This window comes from Pezoporus wallicus, unplaced genomic scaffold, assembly GCF_028554395.1.
Source record: "Pezoporus wallicus isolate ANWC-B61680 ecotype Strahan unplaced genomic scaffold, APGP_CSIRO_Pwel_v1 contig_5261, whole genome shotgun sequence".
NCBI classification, from domain to species: Eukaryota; Metazoa; Chordata; class Aves; order Psittaciformes; family Psittacidae; genus Pezoporus; species Pezoporus wallicus.
In genome coordinates, this window is record NW_026642423.1 from 2,496,084 (window position 1) to 2,515,483 (window position 19,400).

The following is a 19,400-nucleotide window of genomic DNA, read 5'->3' on the forward strand; positions in this document are numbered from 1 at the left end:
GAGGAATAATAATACCCACTCACCTCTGGGAAGCATACGGAACACTTCTGATTTATTATTTGTTTTATTTATTTTGTCACATTTATCAGCCATTCAACTCCCTGGGCATACAGCCCATACATTAAAAACCAGAATATACTACAAACATCTCTACCCTGAGAATATCCTTTCTGTAAAACCAGTCATGGGCAAGAGGGAAGGATGAAAGATGCTTTACAGAAGCAAAGAATGACAACAATGTATATTTTTCTCCAATTCTATTATTGACGGAACCATTCTAAAAGTGTTGGCAACATCAAGACAAGAAGATGTGGGCAATAAAAGTGTTGGCGACATCAAGAAGATGTGGGCAATAAAAAGCATGGGGGATGTAAAGGCCTCCTGAAGCATGGCTACAGAGACTCAGCCTCTAGCCAGCCTGTCTCATGTTCAGGAAGTCCCCTAGAATGCTCTTTACATTATTATTTCTCTAATGACCCCATTAGACACATATGAAATTCTGAGAATCCTTAGATGTGTTGTAGAGAGCCACATTGGCAGATCTGCCCAGCTCTTCTAAGAAACAGCAGGCTGCCGCGATGAATATTTTAGCTTTAGTGCATCCCAATGTGTAATTTATTTGCTGGAAATTAATTTCATGTGCTGGTTTCATTTTCCTGTAGCAAATAATCAGTTTTGCTCCCTTTTTAATTAGGTAACAACATAGATTCCTCTGCTGATCATGGCACAGTGGTTTATGCATGTCATGTCTTATTCTAAGAGAGACAATTTCAAATGGTTTTCTGGGCCCCAGCACAATTTTTGGGTGGCATCAGATTGTCTATCAGCTGTAGCTCCTTGATCACTGCCAATGAAGACCTCATACACAAGACCAACTAGAGAAAGAACTCGGCCTGGGCATTTGTACATGTTCTATCCTGCTGCAACAGGAGTGTGAGGAAACCCTATGGAGAAAGCAAATTGAGGACCCTGAAATTTCAATGGTGTTGACACGATGTCAGACCCAGGCCCAGCTCTATGTCATTAAATCTGGTGGGTGTTCACTTGCACCTGAACTGAAACATTGCACTGACATTAGCCAGATTGCGTAGACTAGAAGTCTTTGGATCATGTGTATCATTGATAAATTCGTTCCACATCAAACCTAGCACCTTTGTTAGCTCTTCCAGCTGGGATGGCAAAGGCAAAGCCCCAGGGGAGAGCTGACTTTCCCCATGCCTTTGAAGGCTGGATGGGGCTGCATGAACACACAGAGCAGGACAGTGTGGAGAAACCCACCTCTGGTGATGTTTGCAGAGAGAAGCTAATGGGCTTAAGTAGCAGCTGCTACTTAAAATTAATCAAATAGGCTGAATAGAGTAAAAGCTATCCCCTTTAGCAGCCACTGGTTACTTTCAGCAAATCTCTAATTAAGAGATAGTGTTCAGGCATATCTGCCCTTCACTGGGCTGCAAGGAACCCGTATTTCTACTGAAATATATGCTCCTGAAACAAAACACGTCCATCAGCAAGCAAACGCTGCTGGAGTGAAGTGAAAAAAAAAAATTATCATAGCTATTAAACCATGTAATGCTCTGCAACTAATTAATCTGCTAGGGAAAAAGTTTGTTAGTGGGATTTCGGCTTCCTGCTGGGAATCTAAAGCAGACACCACTACCCGAGAAATCGCCGAACAGTCGGTCGCTGCCACCTGCCCCTGAAAGTTTCCTTGTCTCGTAGGTCCCTGCAGCGGCCGGTGGGAGGTGAAAAGCAGCTTGAAAACGCGCCAGAGCGCAGAGGTTTCGCTGCCTTCCGTCTCCTCTGAGGCAGCGGGGCCGCTCCTGCAGCAGCCGCGCTCAGCAGGGCCGGCTGCAGGGCTCCCCGGCGGCGAGGGGCGGAGGGGCCGGGGCTGCGCCCCGCGGAGCAGCGCGGAGGCGCCGCGCCCCGCCCCGCCCGCGCCTGGTGGAGCTGTCCGCGGTCCGTGGTGCTGAAGCCGCAACGGCTGCCCAGCCCCTTCCTCGCCCCTCCTCCCTTCCTCGCCGGCGTGGGCTCTTGCCGGCAGCCCGGAGCATCAAAGGTTGGGAAGGGACCCATTTCTCCCTTTGATTCTCCCCCTTTCACTCCGCCTTTTTCGCCTTTGTGCTGCTTCCCCTCTCCCCCTTTTTGTATTTTTTTCCTTAAGGCCGGGGGAGGGAGGAGAGCGCAGCCACGTTACACCCCTCCCTTCCTGCAAATCCCCGCTTGCACTGCAAACAATCTGCCTTCCCCATTGCATCTGAGAGAGATAGCAACAGCAACATCATCACGGCAAGCCGGATGGGAGAGCGGAGAGGAGGCTGCTGCTGAGGGAGAAAGACACACGCACACATCAGCTCGGTGTTGCCAAAGCGGTGGGAGCTGCACGAAAAATAAGCCATGCTGCCCCGTGTGTCTGGCGCATTGTGCTCCATCCGAGCCTTTTAGGAGGAAGAAGAGAATTATCTGCTCTGATTTTTTTTTTCCTCCGCCAACGAGAGTGCGACAGACTTGCAATGGTTGAATGTCAATGCCTGTGAGAGAGAACAACAGTCAGAGGAGGAGGAGGACAGAAGGGGAGGAAAATGAAGGTGGGGACGGTGGTGGAGAGAAAGAAGGAGCCTCGTCCAATGCATCAAAAGGAGGTCCCTGCAGTTGCTGATAGAGCCCTGGCCGCCTCGCCATCCACAATGGTCTGTACAAGCTGCCAATGCGTTTGATGACGTTCCTGTTTTGTGAAAGGAGGAAAGGAAACGTGACCATGTAAGATCCACGTTTCCCCGGTCAATTACACGCGAAGAATAGATCCGATTTCGACGGGATTTTTTTTTTTTTGGTCCAGAATGGTAACAGTTTAGGGAATAATACAGCCGCCTTCCCTCACCAATTTTGCTCTGATTTTTTTTTTTTTTGGTGTGTTCCATACAGCTGCTGGAATAGAGAAGGTCAGAATATATAAATATATATAAAATATATATGATATATATATTATATATATACATATATTTATCTCAGTACGTCTGGGATTAAGCTCATTGAATGCTAATCATTTCTTTCAGGACTTTTAATATTTGCAATGAAATCTTTTAAAGGCAACGGTAAAATCTGAAGCCACCTGGGAGTACAGTGTTGGAATCGTAGGGTGTTTTCCCATAAACAATGTGAAGGTCTTTTTTTTTTTTTTTCTCAAAGGGGCAATTTTGATAATAACAACAGCTACCAATTTTGCATTTTGATAGCCAGACCAGCTGCTATTTTGTCTGGGTGCACACCGGGTCTCGTGTGATCGGGTTTTATTTTTTAATTGAAAAGAAAAAAAGAAAAAGATATATATAAAAAATAGAAGAAAAAGGAAAAATTACTTGAGATGCCAAATACTGTTGAAAGAACCATATTCTTCCTCCTCCCCACACCCACCGGAGAAGACGTGGACCTTTCTTTTTTACAGGCTTAGGAGTTGGGAAGATCGGGGGCTTTCTCCCGAGCCCGCCGCCCGCGCCCCGGACCCGCGGGCGTGGGAGATTCATTTCCTCCTCCCGCTGATTTCTAAACAAACTTGTGGAGGGGGGAAAGGATCCTCCCGGAACGCAGAGCCGGGGGGGGGGGAGGGGGGGGCTGGTGGTTTGGGATATTTTGTTTATTTTGGGGGATTTTTGTCATTGTCATCCTCGCCGGACTACCGCGGGCTGCCGGGGCATTCACCCCTCGCCCTCGGCCCCTGCTTGTGTCGTTTCCTCGCCGGCCAGCGCTCCCCCCGCCGGCACTGAGACCGCAGCGGAGCCCCCCCCGGCCGCGGGGCGCCCGGCTCCTGTCCTGTTCTTTCCCGCCCCGTCCCCGCCTGCCAAGGAAAGGCACATGTTAATTCCACCCGGCGCGGTCATTTTCTGTTACTGCTGCTGCGGGCTCCTCCGTCCAAGACAGATGTTGCGAAACCAAGGCCTCCTCAAGTGCCGCTGCCGCATGCTCTTCAATGACCTGAAGGTCTTCCTGCTGCGGAGACCCCCCGCGCCGCCGCCGCCCTCCCCGCCGCCGCCGCTCCCCATGCTCGGCGGCGCAGAGGCGGCGGCGGGCGGCCCGGCGGGGGCCGCTCCGCTCGTGGGGCGCGGGCTCGGCTGGCGGGCGGCGGGCGGCGGCGGCGGCGGAGCGGGTAGCCCGGCCGCCGAGGAGTGGGGCAGCCCCGCCGGGGAGCCGCCCGCCTCCTTGCCCAGCAGCACCTCCTCGGATGACTTCGGCAAGAGCAAGGCCGAGGACCGCTACTCGCTGGGCAGCAGCGTCGACAGCGGCATCCGCACCCCACTCTGCAGGATCTGCTTCCAAGGGCCCGAGCAGGTGAGCCCGCTGGGGGCGGGGGATAGCGGAGGAGCAGCGATGCTCTGGCCTGCGGGAACCGGGGCCTGCTGCTCTCAGGGAACAGGACCTCAAAACCCAGAGGGCATCTTGGCCTCTGCCCAGGGCCTGTACTCCAGGATTTTGTGCCTCGGTGGTGTTTCCCAGGGAAATGTGGGGTGGAGGCTGGCTCCATCCCTCTCTGCTGCCTGGCAGCCTTGGCCCAGGCACTCATGCCTGGCCTCAGAGCCGTGCAGCCCTGGCATGGAATGGACTTGTGGACTCCTTTATGTTGCATGTGTATATTGTCTAGGGGGCTTTTTGTCACCTCCTGGGTACCCAGTTGCAATGAATGCAGAAGTGATGCAAAAGATGTATTTAATGTGCTGTTTGCTTTTAAAAATACAACTTCAGTCTGTATAAACACGTGGCAGGAGGCAGCCCCACTTCATCAGTGGTTCCCAGGGGATGGCTGGTGAGAGCTCTTCAGGTTTACCTCTGCTCCTGTGTTCCCAGTTGCACTAGCTGGAGGAGAAAAGACTGCTGGTTGCATCTAGACCTGCTGAAGCTGCAGCCTTGAGATGCTTCTTGGTACAAACTGAGGTTAGGCCAGTGAAGTTTCCCTCCACCACACAGGAGAATGAACCAAATGCAACATTACTAGAACTAAGGTGCCACCCTGGGGTGCTATTCTCCCTGTTTATGACAATTCAAAACAGTTCATGTATTTTCAGTCTGGCAACTTCCTTACAGTGATATACACAGCAGTATTTGTACCCAATGTGACATAGCTGCAGGTGGAAAGGAAGGCTGCAGACCTCTGCTTGTGAGATCAAGCCCGGATATGCGATAAACTTTATTTCTCAGGATAGCCTTGTTACCTGTGATAAGGGATCCTTGCATGAGAAAGGGTTGTGAGGTTTGACTTGGCTGATACCCATTTCCATTTTAGGCACAGATCGTAGCATGTAAGGCGATACATTGAAATCTTGAGCAAAACAGGTTTTGCCCCATGTCTTCTTTCCCATTCATAGACCTATGTGGTCTGTGAAAGAAAGCCAGTGCTAATCTGAGAGTGGCTATGCTCTAGCACACATCCTGCCTGTCCCAAGGCTGCTCACGTTTATAGTGCAGTGATTGTGCCTTCGCTTGTGTTGGTCTGAGGATGCTGGCGATGGGGGCTGGGAGGTGGGGAATGGGCTTCCATTCTTCTTTGGGAGAAGAGGGGCCTGCCACCAGCTCATCAGAATATCCACAGCTCTGATGGATGTGTCATACCAAGGGTTCTATAGATCATAGCTCAGTGTTCAATGAACTGTAGCCTTCTCTAATGGTTTATGCAGCTGACTGATAGCTGTGAGACATGGTTTTCACCACAGGCTTTCAGATGGGGGGTGGTGGAAATAATTCTTTTTTGAAGATGCTGTATGCCTTCCTCACGTGACTGTCTCCTTCCCATCTCTTCTAAAAGTTGGAAGCCATGCGACTCACTCCATCGGAATTTGCATTATTCCACATTTCTAGTACTCTTCCTTGGCTTGCCATTCTGCCTGCATACACGAGACATAGTGCTTGCAAGATTGGCTTACGTGTCTGAACAAATAGAGTCTAAGCAGAACTAAAATAGAGGCAACTTGCTTCCTTGGAGAACATTAGTGCTTGAAAATAATTGGATGCTAATTCTCACACTGAAAACCTGTGTAGGTTGCATTGTAAAAGTGAGATTATTTGCTGACCATCTGCCAGCCTACCTGAGTGAGAAGCTGAGCAGACGTGACTGGTGTCTAATTGCATTTCACCAGGATTTCTCTTTTTTGCTTCTCACAGTTTCTGACCAGTATAATAAGACATTGACAGCTGGATTCTGCCACTTGTCCTTGAGCACCACCTTATTCCATAAATATTTTTTTCTTCACCAGCATGGCTTGGGGAGAATCTGAAACCCTTTTTCCTGCAGCAGTTGGGAAATGTAAGTCGTTATGGAGGCACAACTCCTCATGGAGGCCCAAATCATGGGGTTTTAAAGCACGTCTAGGTCCTGACACAGCTTCCTAGAAGTATGGTTCAGAATAACTGAGAGCTGAATCAGTTCAGCTGATGTCAAAACCTGCAGTTTGGTTTATTTGGCCCTTACGTCAATAAAACTCCAACAGGGCTAAATCCCAAATTCCTTGTTCCTTTTTACTATGGTGGTTATTACTGGTTTAGTCTTTATTTCCCATTCATTTTCCAGCTCAACAGCTGAGCTAAGACTCTTCATGGTTTGGACCCTCACAACTATAAAAGTCATAGATGCACATTATTCTATTCCACCCCTGCCAAGATCATCATAAAAATTTATCCACTTGGAAAGAAAATGTAATTGCTAGTTCTTTACTCTGCAGATTAATAACAATGACAGATATAAACAGTGTTTTATTTACCTGTCAAAAACATCTGAAACTGCTGCAGCTGTGGGCAAATTTGCGAGGCTGCATCACAGTACGAAGAACAAAAACCTTCATTATGAATTGACTGTTAGGCACTTTAAGCTTATTTATCCAGATAGAATGACAGCGAGCCTCCAAAAGATGTTTTAATCCTGTTTCAATTTAAAAAAAAAAAAAAGTAAAAAATACAACAGCCAAAGAGGTTTCTTACTAATATGGCTTTTCAAGCAGGTTTTATTTAATATCTAACGCAAAACAAAATCGGTAGGGATTTTCACTTTAAATTTATGATTGCCCAGCATGCATGATACTTCAGGCTACTGAATTGCTTATATCTTAAGCTCCTCATGTTTGTTTGTGGCTCTTCTGGGTAAGCTGATTCATTTAAAAATGTGCTGAGGACTGTAGGAAGGAGTAAAGCTCATTATTGTGAAACTGTTCTGATACTTGCATGTTACTCAAGAGAAGCCAGGGATGCAGATGAGAAAGAGTGGGTCTGATGACCAGGTGATCATAGAATCTAGGCTCCTGTTTTGAAGGCATGAAAAGCAAGCCCTGCTCAGGTCTGGCAGTTGAAAAAGGCAACTGCTTTCATTGAAAATGAGAGCTTAACATCAAGAAAGCTGATGGGATGAACTCTGCCCTTGGTAATGGCATTGCCTTTCAGGGCCTTGATCGGCATTTTCAAAGGTTTCACTGATTGAACATCCTGCACCATTGTGTCAGCTAATTCTGCGACCCTGGATTGAATGGGAAAGCTCTGAAGAGAAAATGAGAAAGATAGATGCTGGAGTATTTGCTTCTGTTTTAGTTAATGCTCAGTGTTTGCAGAAATTTGTCTGCATTCCTGGATCTCTGACAGTGTTCTGCAAGAGAAAGAAACTCAGGTGAGCTCTGCTCTCACAAATGTTTCATGGTATTTGATATGGTTCCAAGTTGAAAGCAAGTCATGGAGAGTAGCAGAAAAAGACATGGGTGAAAAGCCTCTTCACATCAGTGGATAAACTGTTTGCCCATGTCACAAGGAGTTAGCAGTACTGTGGAGTTTAGGATCTCAAAGATGGTACTAGCTGTGCTGAAATTAAATAGAAAAGCATTCTTAAATGAAACTGAGTTCATTTGGAAATCAGTGTGTCTCAAGGACTGCTTGTTAGGTTGTCAGTTAGAGTGTGTGCACATCTTTTCTTACCTGTCAGTTTCTGTCTGCGTTTCTCTATTTCTCTGTTCTGGGAAAAAAAATGCTGTAAAGATGGAGATTTGAAAAGTCAGTGCAGATAGGACTGGCTGGCTAAGGAGGTTCAGAGAGAACAGACTGTGAAGTCTTTTGCCTGCAGGCTGCTAGTTTGGCTTGGCATTCAATGGAAGTGTTTGCAAATAAACTATTCTACCCATCAAAGTCCCCTCCAGACTTTAGGAACACCAGCTCATTAATACAAGAACATGAAAACCTTCAAGAAAATTGGAAGAGAAGACAACTTATGGATATTGGAACATGCATTTCCGTGTGATACATAATGAGGCTATGGACATTAACGTGACAAAGAAGTAAACTTAAATCTAATGAAGGATTGCAAAGCCATGTGGTTACTAAGAGTATCTAGAGTAATTGCAATTAATGGTAACACTTCTGAAAGTAAAATTCATGCTTTAGGTCTGAAGCCTATCTAGAGATGATGGTAACACTGAAGAGGAGAGCCCTGGGGCTATTGTCTATTGCCTGATCTCACCAGGCCCTTGTGCATGGGCAGTAGGACTCAACTCTCAAAATGCCTGTTTGGACTTCATGCCTGTGTAAATGTAATGTCTTCAGCATGTAGACACCTGCTATGCTCAGGACCTCTCTAGAGTTAAGGTGACACTGAATTACTCAGTCTGGATTAACACATAGTTCTTGGGGTCCCTGTGTAGGATTACTGAATGGTTAGTACCATCAAATGGTTGGTTGTTAGCATGTGTTGCTTGAAACAACTAGTGAGAATCTCAGCACTGTTCCTGTTACAAATACAGACACAGGCAAAAGCCATCATTAGCTTCCTGTCTGGTGGTGTCTGCAGAGAAGGCATGACCTAAGACAGGAAATATTGCCACTCTACAGTCTGGTCTCTAAGCAGCACAGAGGAGTGGATGAAGTCTCTGGGATGCTTGATTTCTGATTTACAACATTGTAAGACTGAAGAGAATCAGGTATCTCTTTACTGGAGTGAGACAAAGAGGAAAAGAGGTAGCCTGTGACAGAATTCAGGGGATGAGTACGGTAATGATTGAGCAGCAGAAGAAATAACTGCACAACCAGCATCACAAGCATGTCTAAAGCCAGGGATACTCAAGAAGGGGGATGCTGGTGTTTGCCGGGGTCTGTCCAAACTGCCTAGGCCGTCAGGACACTGTTTCTAAACATGTTGAATCACATAAGGATGCTCCAGGCTTCTCATCCATGTCCTTTTCATAGGTATGTTTCCACAGGATTCATTTACTTAGTGTTGAAAGAAGAATCATTCATTGGAAAGCAGCCAGTCCTGCTAAAACTGAACACAAGAGATGCCAGGATGCAGCGCTTTAGATTTCAATCAGTAGGTCATAATTTATGTTGAAAAGGAATGGAAGATACTTTATGTGACATTCAGTCCACTCCTCTGCCTTCCCATCTTTGAATTTTAACACCTCTACAGCTAACTGTCCCATTTCATCTGTCCCAGGATCAAATCTGTACTGTGCAGACAGAACATTTTTGGCTTTGGCAAAACCTTTGCTTGAGCCATCAACTGAAGGGAGCCCAGGATGTAATCTATTTTAGATTTAGACTCTGTTGCCACAGAGTTGATTGTCAAAGCTCCCATTAACTTCAACAGCAAAAGAGTAGGCATCCAGTAGCAGGGACTTGACCCTTGTATTTCAGTAATGTTGTGCACACAGTGGGATTTCTATAAATAATAGTGAGGGCCACTAATCCCGTCGACTTTTAATTGCTCCAGGAGACAGGGCTTTCACCTTTTGTGCCTGCTGAAACTCTGATGCCTGACCCATTTATTTCAGTGCTACTAGATAGCCTGAGGAGCAGTTTTTCTTTTCTTTCACTTTTCCCCATATAAAAGGCTTCATGAAGGAACTTGTCTGTGTTTGTGTCACTGTTTCCTAAATATACATTTCAGGCTATGATTAACAGTAGCTGATGTCAGTTAGTGACAGAACAAGCAATGCAAAAGCATGTAGCTCCATTGTTTGCATCTGTAGAGTCACTGTTTTTTCAACAAAGGCAACACTTGCTCCTGGAAGGGCTCTGTTCATACAAAACTGAATTGCATTCAAGTTGTCTTTCAAGTAAAATTCATACTCAGTGAGGGCCTCCTGTGTGTCAGCCTTTTGCTCGCATTGGTATTTTTCCATTCAAGGTTAGCCTAGTCCAGAAGTTAGGAATATGGTTGTGCCAAAAATCTGTGATGCTGTGTGTCTGCATATCACTCCTGTGCCTGGAATAAGGTAGCAAGATAGACTGTAGTTGTTATTGATCCATATCTGTGACCACCACATCCCTTTTATTAGCTGATTGCTAAAGGAATAAAGCCAGGTGATGGTGTTAGATGTTAGAGTTTATGTTCATCAGCCCTTCTCTAAACCTGCTGGCCCATTTCAGCTAGATTTGGCAGAGAATGCAGATCTGAAAGGAATTAAATTCCTGAAAGTTCCATGAAAACTGGCTGCATGAAAAAGAGGAAAGCTAGAAATGTCATATTGTGGGAGAGATTATAGCATTGGCCATGCAACACACTAGGTAAAGTCTATGCAGGACAGAGCTTCAGCAAGAGCAACAGCTCTAACAGGAATGTGTATCCCATTAGACAAAAAGAAAAACCCAACATGATATGGTTTCCATGGGAAACCAGACTCAAATAGTACTCGCAGAATAGCTTGTTACCTTTTTATTTTTCTCCTTTTCCTTTGTTAATTAGAGTTACTTGCCTAAAATGAATTGCTTGTTGCTGAAGCCACTCTTAGCTTCGCCATCTTTCCACAACTGACCTATAATCCTTTTCTGATATATCTCTGGTTACAGTAGAACAGATTTCATTGTTGGATGGGGAGAGGGATGAGCGATGGATTTCTTCTGGTGAGGAAAATAACAGCAAGACCTGGAAACCTCTATAGATAATAAATCGGCTGTCCCTATGCCCCTCTGTGGAAAGTGATAAGACAAAATGTTGGTGGGCAGATTGATTCTAATGGCAGGGCCCAGATCTTGAAATCCTCACACATCTTTTCTTCTGTCATATAATTTCTTTTTCTTTGCATTCTTTGGTGGTTTTCTCTTACCTCTTCTTTCTTTTTCTTGGCCAAAGTCTATTGACACATCAGCTGTGGTTCCACTCGTCCTGTCTGACTGTATTCTGCACAGGTTGTCCTATGGTCTATGTACCTTCTTGTCCAAGCACCCTCTGTTTGCAGCATGAGCAATGTTGGCATCACTCACAACAGTCACACAGGTTTAACCCGCTTCCCTGGGTGAGAGTGAGGGAAGGGATAGTACAGATGGGAGAATGATAAGCAAAAATATGGTTTACATGTTGTTTTATTCTTTCTACGTGTGATGAAGAAACCAGGATGTGCTTGGGGAAAACTGTATAAACTCCATGAATGAAAAGGTTAGTTCAATCTTGAATGATTCCTGAGAAAGTTTTGTCTCCTCTGTAGAAGAACTTTGTACGGAACTTCCACTGTGGATGGAGAATAGGACTGTCATGGACTCATAGATGTTTTAGATAGCAAGCTCCATGTACAAGACAACTTTGCAGAACACGAGAGAGAAAATTAACTTGATATTCCACCAGTTTAGGATGCCAAAGATTGGTCCTGTCTTTGTGGTGTCCCACTGTGCCATGTTGCTCTAAGCAGAAGTTTATCAAGGGTTGCTTGATTGACAGTGTTTATGTTTTAGGCAAGGCCATGCAGTCACCATTTCCGTGCAAAAAGGTTGTGTCATTAGCTAAGAGATCCAAGTAAGAAGCACCTTTAAAGTTTGTAGTGCATTGAACATTTGGAGGGGTTTGTCCTCACTGGATGCAGACAGTTCTGTGGCTGTAGCCTCTGTAAAGTCATTCCCTGATGCTACCATCATAACCTCTGGTACTATGTGGGTTTAGCTTCTGTTACTTAATCCACTGATCATGCCCAAGCATCAGGCAATGCCCAGGTCTCTAAAGATCAATTAGTTCACCCATCCAGTATCCTGACAGAGGCTGATCTAACCAGTTCTCAAGGGTGATCATGGATTGGAGACACATCTTTCCTGCTGCAACCCATTTCTTCTTGCCCTGCCCATCAGGAAGAAAGCAGATTATTTTTACTATTTTCTTTTTTTCCAAGCAATAATTTAAGGTATTATCCAGTAGTTACATATAAATACAGTGAAAATTCATCCTTTGAGGACTTCACAAATTGAAGTGACAACTGAAGCCGTAACGCTGCTTGTTATTCTCTAGACCAAACAATCCAAATTCTGCCTTTGCTCTTATGACATAATTCTAAACCTTTAATAATCCTTGGTATTATCCTCTGGATTCTCATCAAATGGTCCATATTTTGCTTTACATGCATTGTCTAAAGTTGGGAACTGTTCTCAAGCTGAGTCTTTCTCAGTGCTGAGCAGTGCAGAAAGGTTTTGAATCCTGTGTAACAGATAACAGATGTCATCCATTCTAAGGCTATGTTTGCCCTATTTATTTATTTATTTATTTATTTATGGTTCAGCAGATTATTGATTGTTACTCAGCTCATGGTCCTGTATAATCTTTATGTCCTCCAGTTCTGCTTTGGGCCAGTTCTCCTCCACCCTGGCTCGCTCTGTGCATTTGGCATTACTGCCCTTGGTGGAGGACTTGTACTTGGCCCTGCTGAACTGCATCCTTTTTCATCCAGTCCTCTCCTCCACAATAGCTGCCCCTTCCAGGTGGGCCTGCAGATGCCGTAGGCATTAACCATTGAGCCTTCCATGTCATTAATGACTTGAGCTTGTCTGCCTTGAATCCTGAGGGGAGTTGGGAGGAAAAGGCTGGAAGAGCAGCTGTGCTTTTCTCTAAGGATCCCTTGGCTGCCAGAGATGAGACTTAGGACTGGAGCTGGTCCTGTCACTGCTCCGTTAAAGGCACAGGGAGGAGGAGAGAATGGATCCTCCTTGCTTCAATTCATGTGTCTGTTCTCTGCCCTCAATTAAAGCTACTCTCAGCAAGATGGAATATGACCTTTCCTGACAGATGCAGACCTCCAGCCAGTCCTGCCTGGAAAGTTGTTCCCACCACCCATTTCTCTCCTGCTTCTATAATCACTTTATCATTTATGGGGTGGCTCACATTTCCTCCACAATCCCCTAACGGTGTCCGTCAAAGCTCCTTTCTCCTTCTCCTTCCCATCTTTCTTCAGCTCATCCACATCCTCCATAATGTCAGCCCTTATGGCTGGCTCTGCAGTCTTTATTTGCTTCAGTCCAACCACAGATCTCCTTCTATCTCACAGACATCTGTTATTGAATGCTCTGGCATTAGCTCAGATTTCTTGTATCCAGCATTTTCCTCCATGTCCATCCTTTTTCTGCCTCTTTCTAGTGCTAGCACTGTCACATGGGGCATTAACCCTACCCTCAGCTTGAGCTTCTTTCCTCTCACTTTCCACCTGTGTATTCATGTTGTGCCCAGATCTTTGTTTTCTTTCTTTTGGGTTGCACAGACACTTGCTTGGATGCTCATTTCTTGTCTTCATGTCTGTGATCCCTTCTTCTACACCTTACCAGCAGAGGCATTGCCCTGCTTCAGATGAGTCAAAACCAAGGTGCAGAGATCACTTCTTTTACTGGTATTTTGGTGGAAGAAGTGGTTTTCCTGAGAACTTCCATGTGCACCTCTGCTCTCATCAGTGTTCCATGTCCTTACCTGTGTAGGTCCTATGGTGTTTTTTACTCCAATTCCCAGTCTTTGGGAGAGAAAAAGAAGAAGGCTTGGTGGATGGATCTGATGAAGACATAACATGCAGCACTGGCACACAGGAATCCTGTGAATGCTTCACCCACATCACATCAGCACCTGCCTTCGCAATTTCATGCAGGTAGTGAACTAAAGCTCAAAGGATGGTTTGTACTTTCTGCAAGTATAGGGCCATGAACTAAAGCTGCTCCTCCAAGCACCCCAGCACTTTCAGTTGTGTCAGGTCATCTTCTCAGCCTGTCTGGTATCTTGCATGACCTTGCCCTGATTGATGAATGAAGCACTTTTCCTTTCCTTTTCTCCTTGTTAAGCACACTAGGACCTGTCAGGATTAAAGGTGCTGGAGAAGTACAAGCCGATTATTATCCCATTCCAAGTGATATTAAAAGAACGTTAAGACGGATCAGATGATCATTCAAGAAAAGTAGGTAATAATAAACTACTATATCAGAGAGAAATAGCAGTTAAGTAGTTAAAAGAGAGGGTTTGCACAAGAGGCAGAAGTAAAGTTATGGGTGCTTCTGGCCTCTAGACCATTCTTTATTTTAATACTGTGGTAACCTTTGGAGGATGTTGCTATGTCAAGCATTGCACCACAAAGTGAAACAAAGGCTTTTGTTGCCCTAAAGAGTTCACATTTTAGAACATAGAACTGCAACATTTCCTTAACACTGAAGAGAGGTGAATTTTTACAACATTTAGGGACAGAGGGGGTTATTGGGCTAGTCTAGTCTGAACCTTGCTGTAATAGCAGTGAAATAAATTCCCTCAATCAAATTCCTCCTTGAAGTGTAATAGCTGTGCAAGGACTGGAGAAGAAATACCCCATCTTGGTTTTAAAAGAATGGAAATTGTTGCAATGCCCAAGGAGAAAAATCTGGGGAAACATAGAACTGAAACTGTCTTTGAATATGAACTTTTGTGTTTTCTTATACGGAAAGGACTGTGTACTGTATGCATCCTTAGTAACCAGCTTCAGAAACTCTTGGGCTGGCTGGCAGACGTTTCCTTCATAGAAAAAGTTCTGCGTTTGAAGACAGTTTTATTCCACATCAGATTAAAAGCAAGAAACATGCAACCTGGGAAAACAGGCATGGAATTCAGTTAGTTAGGAAAAATTAGTTCATGGCCTCCTCTGACATATGAGAGCAGAAGTGCTGTCACCTACATTTAACCCACATTTGGAAAATTTTCTTCATAGACAGGATGGCTACATCATTTCTAAGAAAAACATTTCCACAGCCCCATAGCCTGCAGTGAGGACTCCTACTTAAATCCAGCTTTTGCTAAGCTGCCAGCTGCCATTGTTATTCTTTTTCCCAGTACTTACAGATTTATTTCTTGCCCTTCTTGCAGACGTGAAAATCTGCAGGGGATCCCCTGGCCTTCCCATCCTGCAGCTATTCAAGAGATTTCTTCTTTCTTTTTTTTTTTTCCTTAATGTTGCCTGACAAGATCTTCATCTCTTTGAAGGTGTGCTCAGGCATGTGATGCAAATGTCTGGTGAAGGTGACAATTCTGAGTGTTATAGCTCAGGTCAAACAAAATCACACAACCCCAGAATAATTTAGGATGCAGGGACCTCTAGAGTTCATCTTGTCCAACCCCCTACTCAAGCAGATCTAACCAGATCAGGTTGCTCTGGGCCCTGTCCATCTGGAGTACTGTGTCCAGTTCTGGGCTTCTCAGTACAAGAAGAACAAGGAGCTACTGGAGAAGGTTCAGTGGATGGCCACAGGGATGATCAGGATCTGGAGCATTTCTCTTATGAGGAGAAACTGTGGGATCTGGGTCTGTTTAGGAAAGAGAAAACTGAGAGGGGATCTCATTAATGCATATAAATATCTCAAAGGCAGGTGCCACGAGGTTGGTGCCAGACTATATTCAATGGTGCCCAAGGACAGAACAAGGAGCAGTGGCCATAAACTAAACCACAAGAAGTTTCACCTCAACATGAGGAAGATCTTCTTTACACTGAGGGTGGCCGAGCACTGGGACAGGTTGCCTGGGGTGGGGTGTGTGTGTGTGTGTGTGTGTGTGTGTGTGTGTGTGTGTGTGTGTGTGTGTGTGTGTGTGTGTGTGTGTGTATGTGAAGTCTCCCTCTCTGGAGACATTCAAAACCCACTTGGATGTATTCCTGTGTAACTTGCTCTAGGTGGCCCTGCCTTGGCAGGGGGGTTAGATTAGAGGGTATCCAGAGGTCCCTTCCAAATCTGGTCCAATATTTTATCTCCTTCATGGTGATTTTTTTTTTTTTCTGATTTCTAGTCAGAATTTCTTGTATTCCAAATTGTGTCTGTTGCTTCTTGTCTTATAACCATGCAACTTTGAGAATAGTCTGGTGTTCTTTGCTGTACTTTTCCAGGAAGTGGCTGAAGACAGCAGTAAGATCTCCACTTAGCTTTTACAGTGATTTTAGGAGGAGCTGTGCAAAAGATAGGATTAAATGTCTGCTCTGGCTCCCCAGGGTGGATTTAGACAAGGGCTGAGATTTTTGTTATGGTAGTCAGATAAATACCAAGGGAAAATAGCTGCCAAGCCATAGATTGAAGAATGAGAACAAGCATCACTAATAATAGCACAAGCTCAGATATTTCTGTTTGTCATAGCTAAGACACTTCTTGTTCCAATAATCACTAAACCTCCAAGAGGTGATACTATTTCAATTCAGAGTCTTACAGAAACACTGGTTGTAGAAGAGCTTGATTGAACAAGAACTGTTTCTGTTTAAGCAGAACAGAAGGAGAAGCAGAAAGAGATCTGTAACTAAGGTTATCAACTTCACAGAATCAGATTTTGAAAAATTAGGAATCTTTAAAAATATGGAATATAGCAGAAATTTATTTTACATTGTCTTATGACTAACAAATCAGCCATTAGTCTCTTTATTACAAACAAAAGCATTCTGTTACAACTGCTGCTTTCTGGAAGCTTACAGTCATTCTCCCTTTTATGGGTTGTTTTTGCTTTCTGTCTTCAATTAATCTGTTTGGAAAGCTGTTCAAAACCTGTCCCAGGTTTTTTAATAAAAATGAAGCATGTTCTTTTCTCTCTTTCTAGCTTGCTTCCCTAAGCATCAGTACTTATCCATGTAAGTCCTATTTATAAGTCCACAAGATACACTCAGTGACATTTAAACTTGTTAGCCAAATTCAGCCAACTTTGATAAACAAAGGCTGCAGAATTCCTAAGCTCTTATGAGTTGTATGAAAATATGTAGCCAAGTGGGGCATACCCTCACTTTGGGTTTGTGATGTCACGGAGGGGAACTGTCATAAGAGCTCCACCAGTACGAGACATCAAAAGAAGGTATAATTCAGGGGGCACCTAGACTAGTTAGGTTAGACTAGAATAGTTAGGGTTGGAAAGGACCTTAAGATTGTCCAGTCCCAGCCCCCTTGCCATGAGCAGGGACACCTCACACTAAACCATGTTACCCAAGGCTCTGTCCAACCTGGCCTTGAACACTGCCAGGCATGGAGCATTCACAACGTCCTTGGGCAACCCATTCCAGTGCCTCACCACCCTTACAGCAAAAACCTTCCTCCTTATATTCAATCTAAACTTGCCCTGTTTAGTTTTTAACCCGTTACCCCTTGTTCTATCACTACAGTCCCTAATGAAGAGTCCCCCCCCAGCATCCCTATAGGCCCCCTTCAGATACTGGAAGGCTGCTATGAGGTCTCCACGCAGCCTTCTCTTCTCCAGGCTGAAAGGCCTCAACTTTCTCAGCCTGTCTTCATATGGGAGGTGCTCCAGTCCCCTGATCATCCTTGTGACCCTCCTCTGGACTTGTTCCAACAGTTCCATGTCCTTTTTATGTTGAGGACACCAGAACTGCACACAATACTCCAGGTGAGGTCTCATGAGAGCAGAGTAGAGGGGCAGGATCACCTCCTTCAACCTGCTGATCACGCTCCTTTTGATGCAGCCCAGGATACGGTTGGCTTTCTGAGCTGTGAGCGCACACTGCCTGCTCATGTTCATTTTCTCATTGACCAACACCTCCAAGTCTTTCTCCGCAGGGCTGCTTTGAATCTCTTCTCTGCCCAACCTGTAGCTGTGCCTGGGATTGCTCCAGGTGTAGGACCTTGCACTTGGCATGGTTAAACTTCATGAGGTTGGCATCAGCCCACCTCACAAGTGGGTCAAGGTGCCTCTGAACGGCCTTCCTTCCCACACAGCTTGGTGCCACTGGCAGACTTGCTGAAGGCACACTCAATCCCACTGTCCATGTCAGCGACAAAGATGTTAAACAGGACCAGTCCCAACACCGATCCCTGAGGGACACCACTCGTTACTGGTCTCCAGACGGACATTGAGCCATTGACCACAACTCTTTGCGTGCGGCCATCCAGCCAGTTCTTCATACACCGAGTTGTCCATCCATCAAATTGATGTCTCTCCAATTTAGAGACAAGGATGTCGTGTGAGACAGTGTTGAACGCTTTACACAAGTCCAGGTAGATGACATCAACTGCTCTGCCCCTGTCCATCAGTTCTGTAGCCCCATTATAGAAGGCCAGCAAATTGGTCAGGCAGGATTTCCCCTTAGTGAAGCCATGCTGGCTGTCACCAAGCACCTTGTTGTTTTTCATGTGCCTTAGCATGCCTTCCAGGAGAATCTGCTCCAAGATTTTGCCAGGCACAGAGGTGAGACTGACTGGTCTGTAATTCCCCGTGTCATCCATTTTCCCCTTCTTGAAAATGGGGGTTATATTTCCCTTTTTCCAGTTATCGGGAACCTCACCTGACTGCCATGATTTTTCAAATATGATGAACATCTTAGATAATCTTCTACCCCTGAGTGCTGTGATCAGAGCAGCAATACCAGCCCTCCCTAGGCTACAGGGGTAATTTCCACCTTCTCTAACTGCACTCTGAATGTTCCCAGTTTTTTAGCATGCTCTGCATTTTGGCCTGATTAGGCTATTTGTTCGGTTGTATTGCAGAGACAAGGAGTGGTGCTTAGGCACAAGAGAGTATGTTCTCTCTGTATTCTGTAAAATAAGGAGAAAATTTGCTCAGCTGGAAATGAAAAAACCTGGAGTTCAAAACCCACATCCATTGACAGCTGTTTTGCACTTTCATACACTTACCAGCCATCAGTACTGGCCAAAGTCCTTACCCCTAGGTAAATGCCCCTAAAGCACTTAGATTTTTGTATGCTGGAGATACTGATGAGTCAAAAAGAGGCTGTACAAACACACGGAGATTGGGAAGCCGTCCAGTTCCCTGCCATTTACCCTGCCTTAATCACATCTGGAACAAATATGCACCTCCTGAGTCGCCTTTCTCAGACTGCCCTGTGGTACTTGGTCCCCAGGGGTGAGGTAAAACATGAGTCCTCCTGGTGGACACTGCTTGGTAACCCTCTGACACAGCTTTAAGTATAATGGGTAGGCTGCAGCATGAATAATATCTCTTCCCATGATTTATACCCTGTCAAGGGGTAGGGAGGAATTTTTGACAGGTACCTATAAATGCATATGGTATAACTGCTGGGACATGGCTGCACTCATGTGACTGTCTTTTCCTTTTAAATTCTTTTAAAAGTCTGTTTTCTTTTAAATCACTGTGTCTGCATTGCCTTGAGGTGTTTTTCTTCCCTCCTGAAAATGTGCACAGGAGCCTTGGAGGTAGGTGTCGTCCGTGTTCCACTCCTAGACAGCATACCCTCCAG

At 45.2% G+C, this 19,400-nt stretch overlaps 1 protein-coding gene across 3 annotated transcripts in view; it reads left to right on the forward strand.

The window, feature by feature from the left end:
* The first annotated feature begins 1,986 nt into the window (after positions 1-1,986).
* MARCHF4 (membrane associated ring-CH-type finger 4) overlaps positions 1,987-19,400 on the forward strand; it is a 103,484-nt gene continuing 86,070 nt past the window's right edge. For 2 of the 3 annotated variants that reach the window (XM_057430137.1, XM_057430139.1), the window contains exon 1: positions 1,987-4,323. In XM_057430137.1, coding sequence (XP_057286120.1) covers positions 3,850-4,323 — 474 coding nt within the window. In that variant the 5' untranslated portion in view covers positions 1,987-3,849. The remainder of the gene's footprint in view (positions 4,324-19,400) is intronic. The other variant, XM_057430138.1, reaches the window with a different exon arrangement.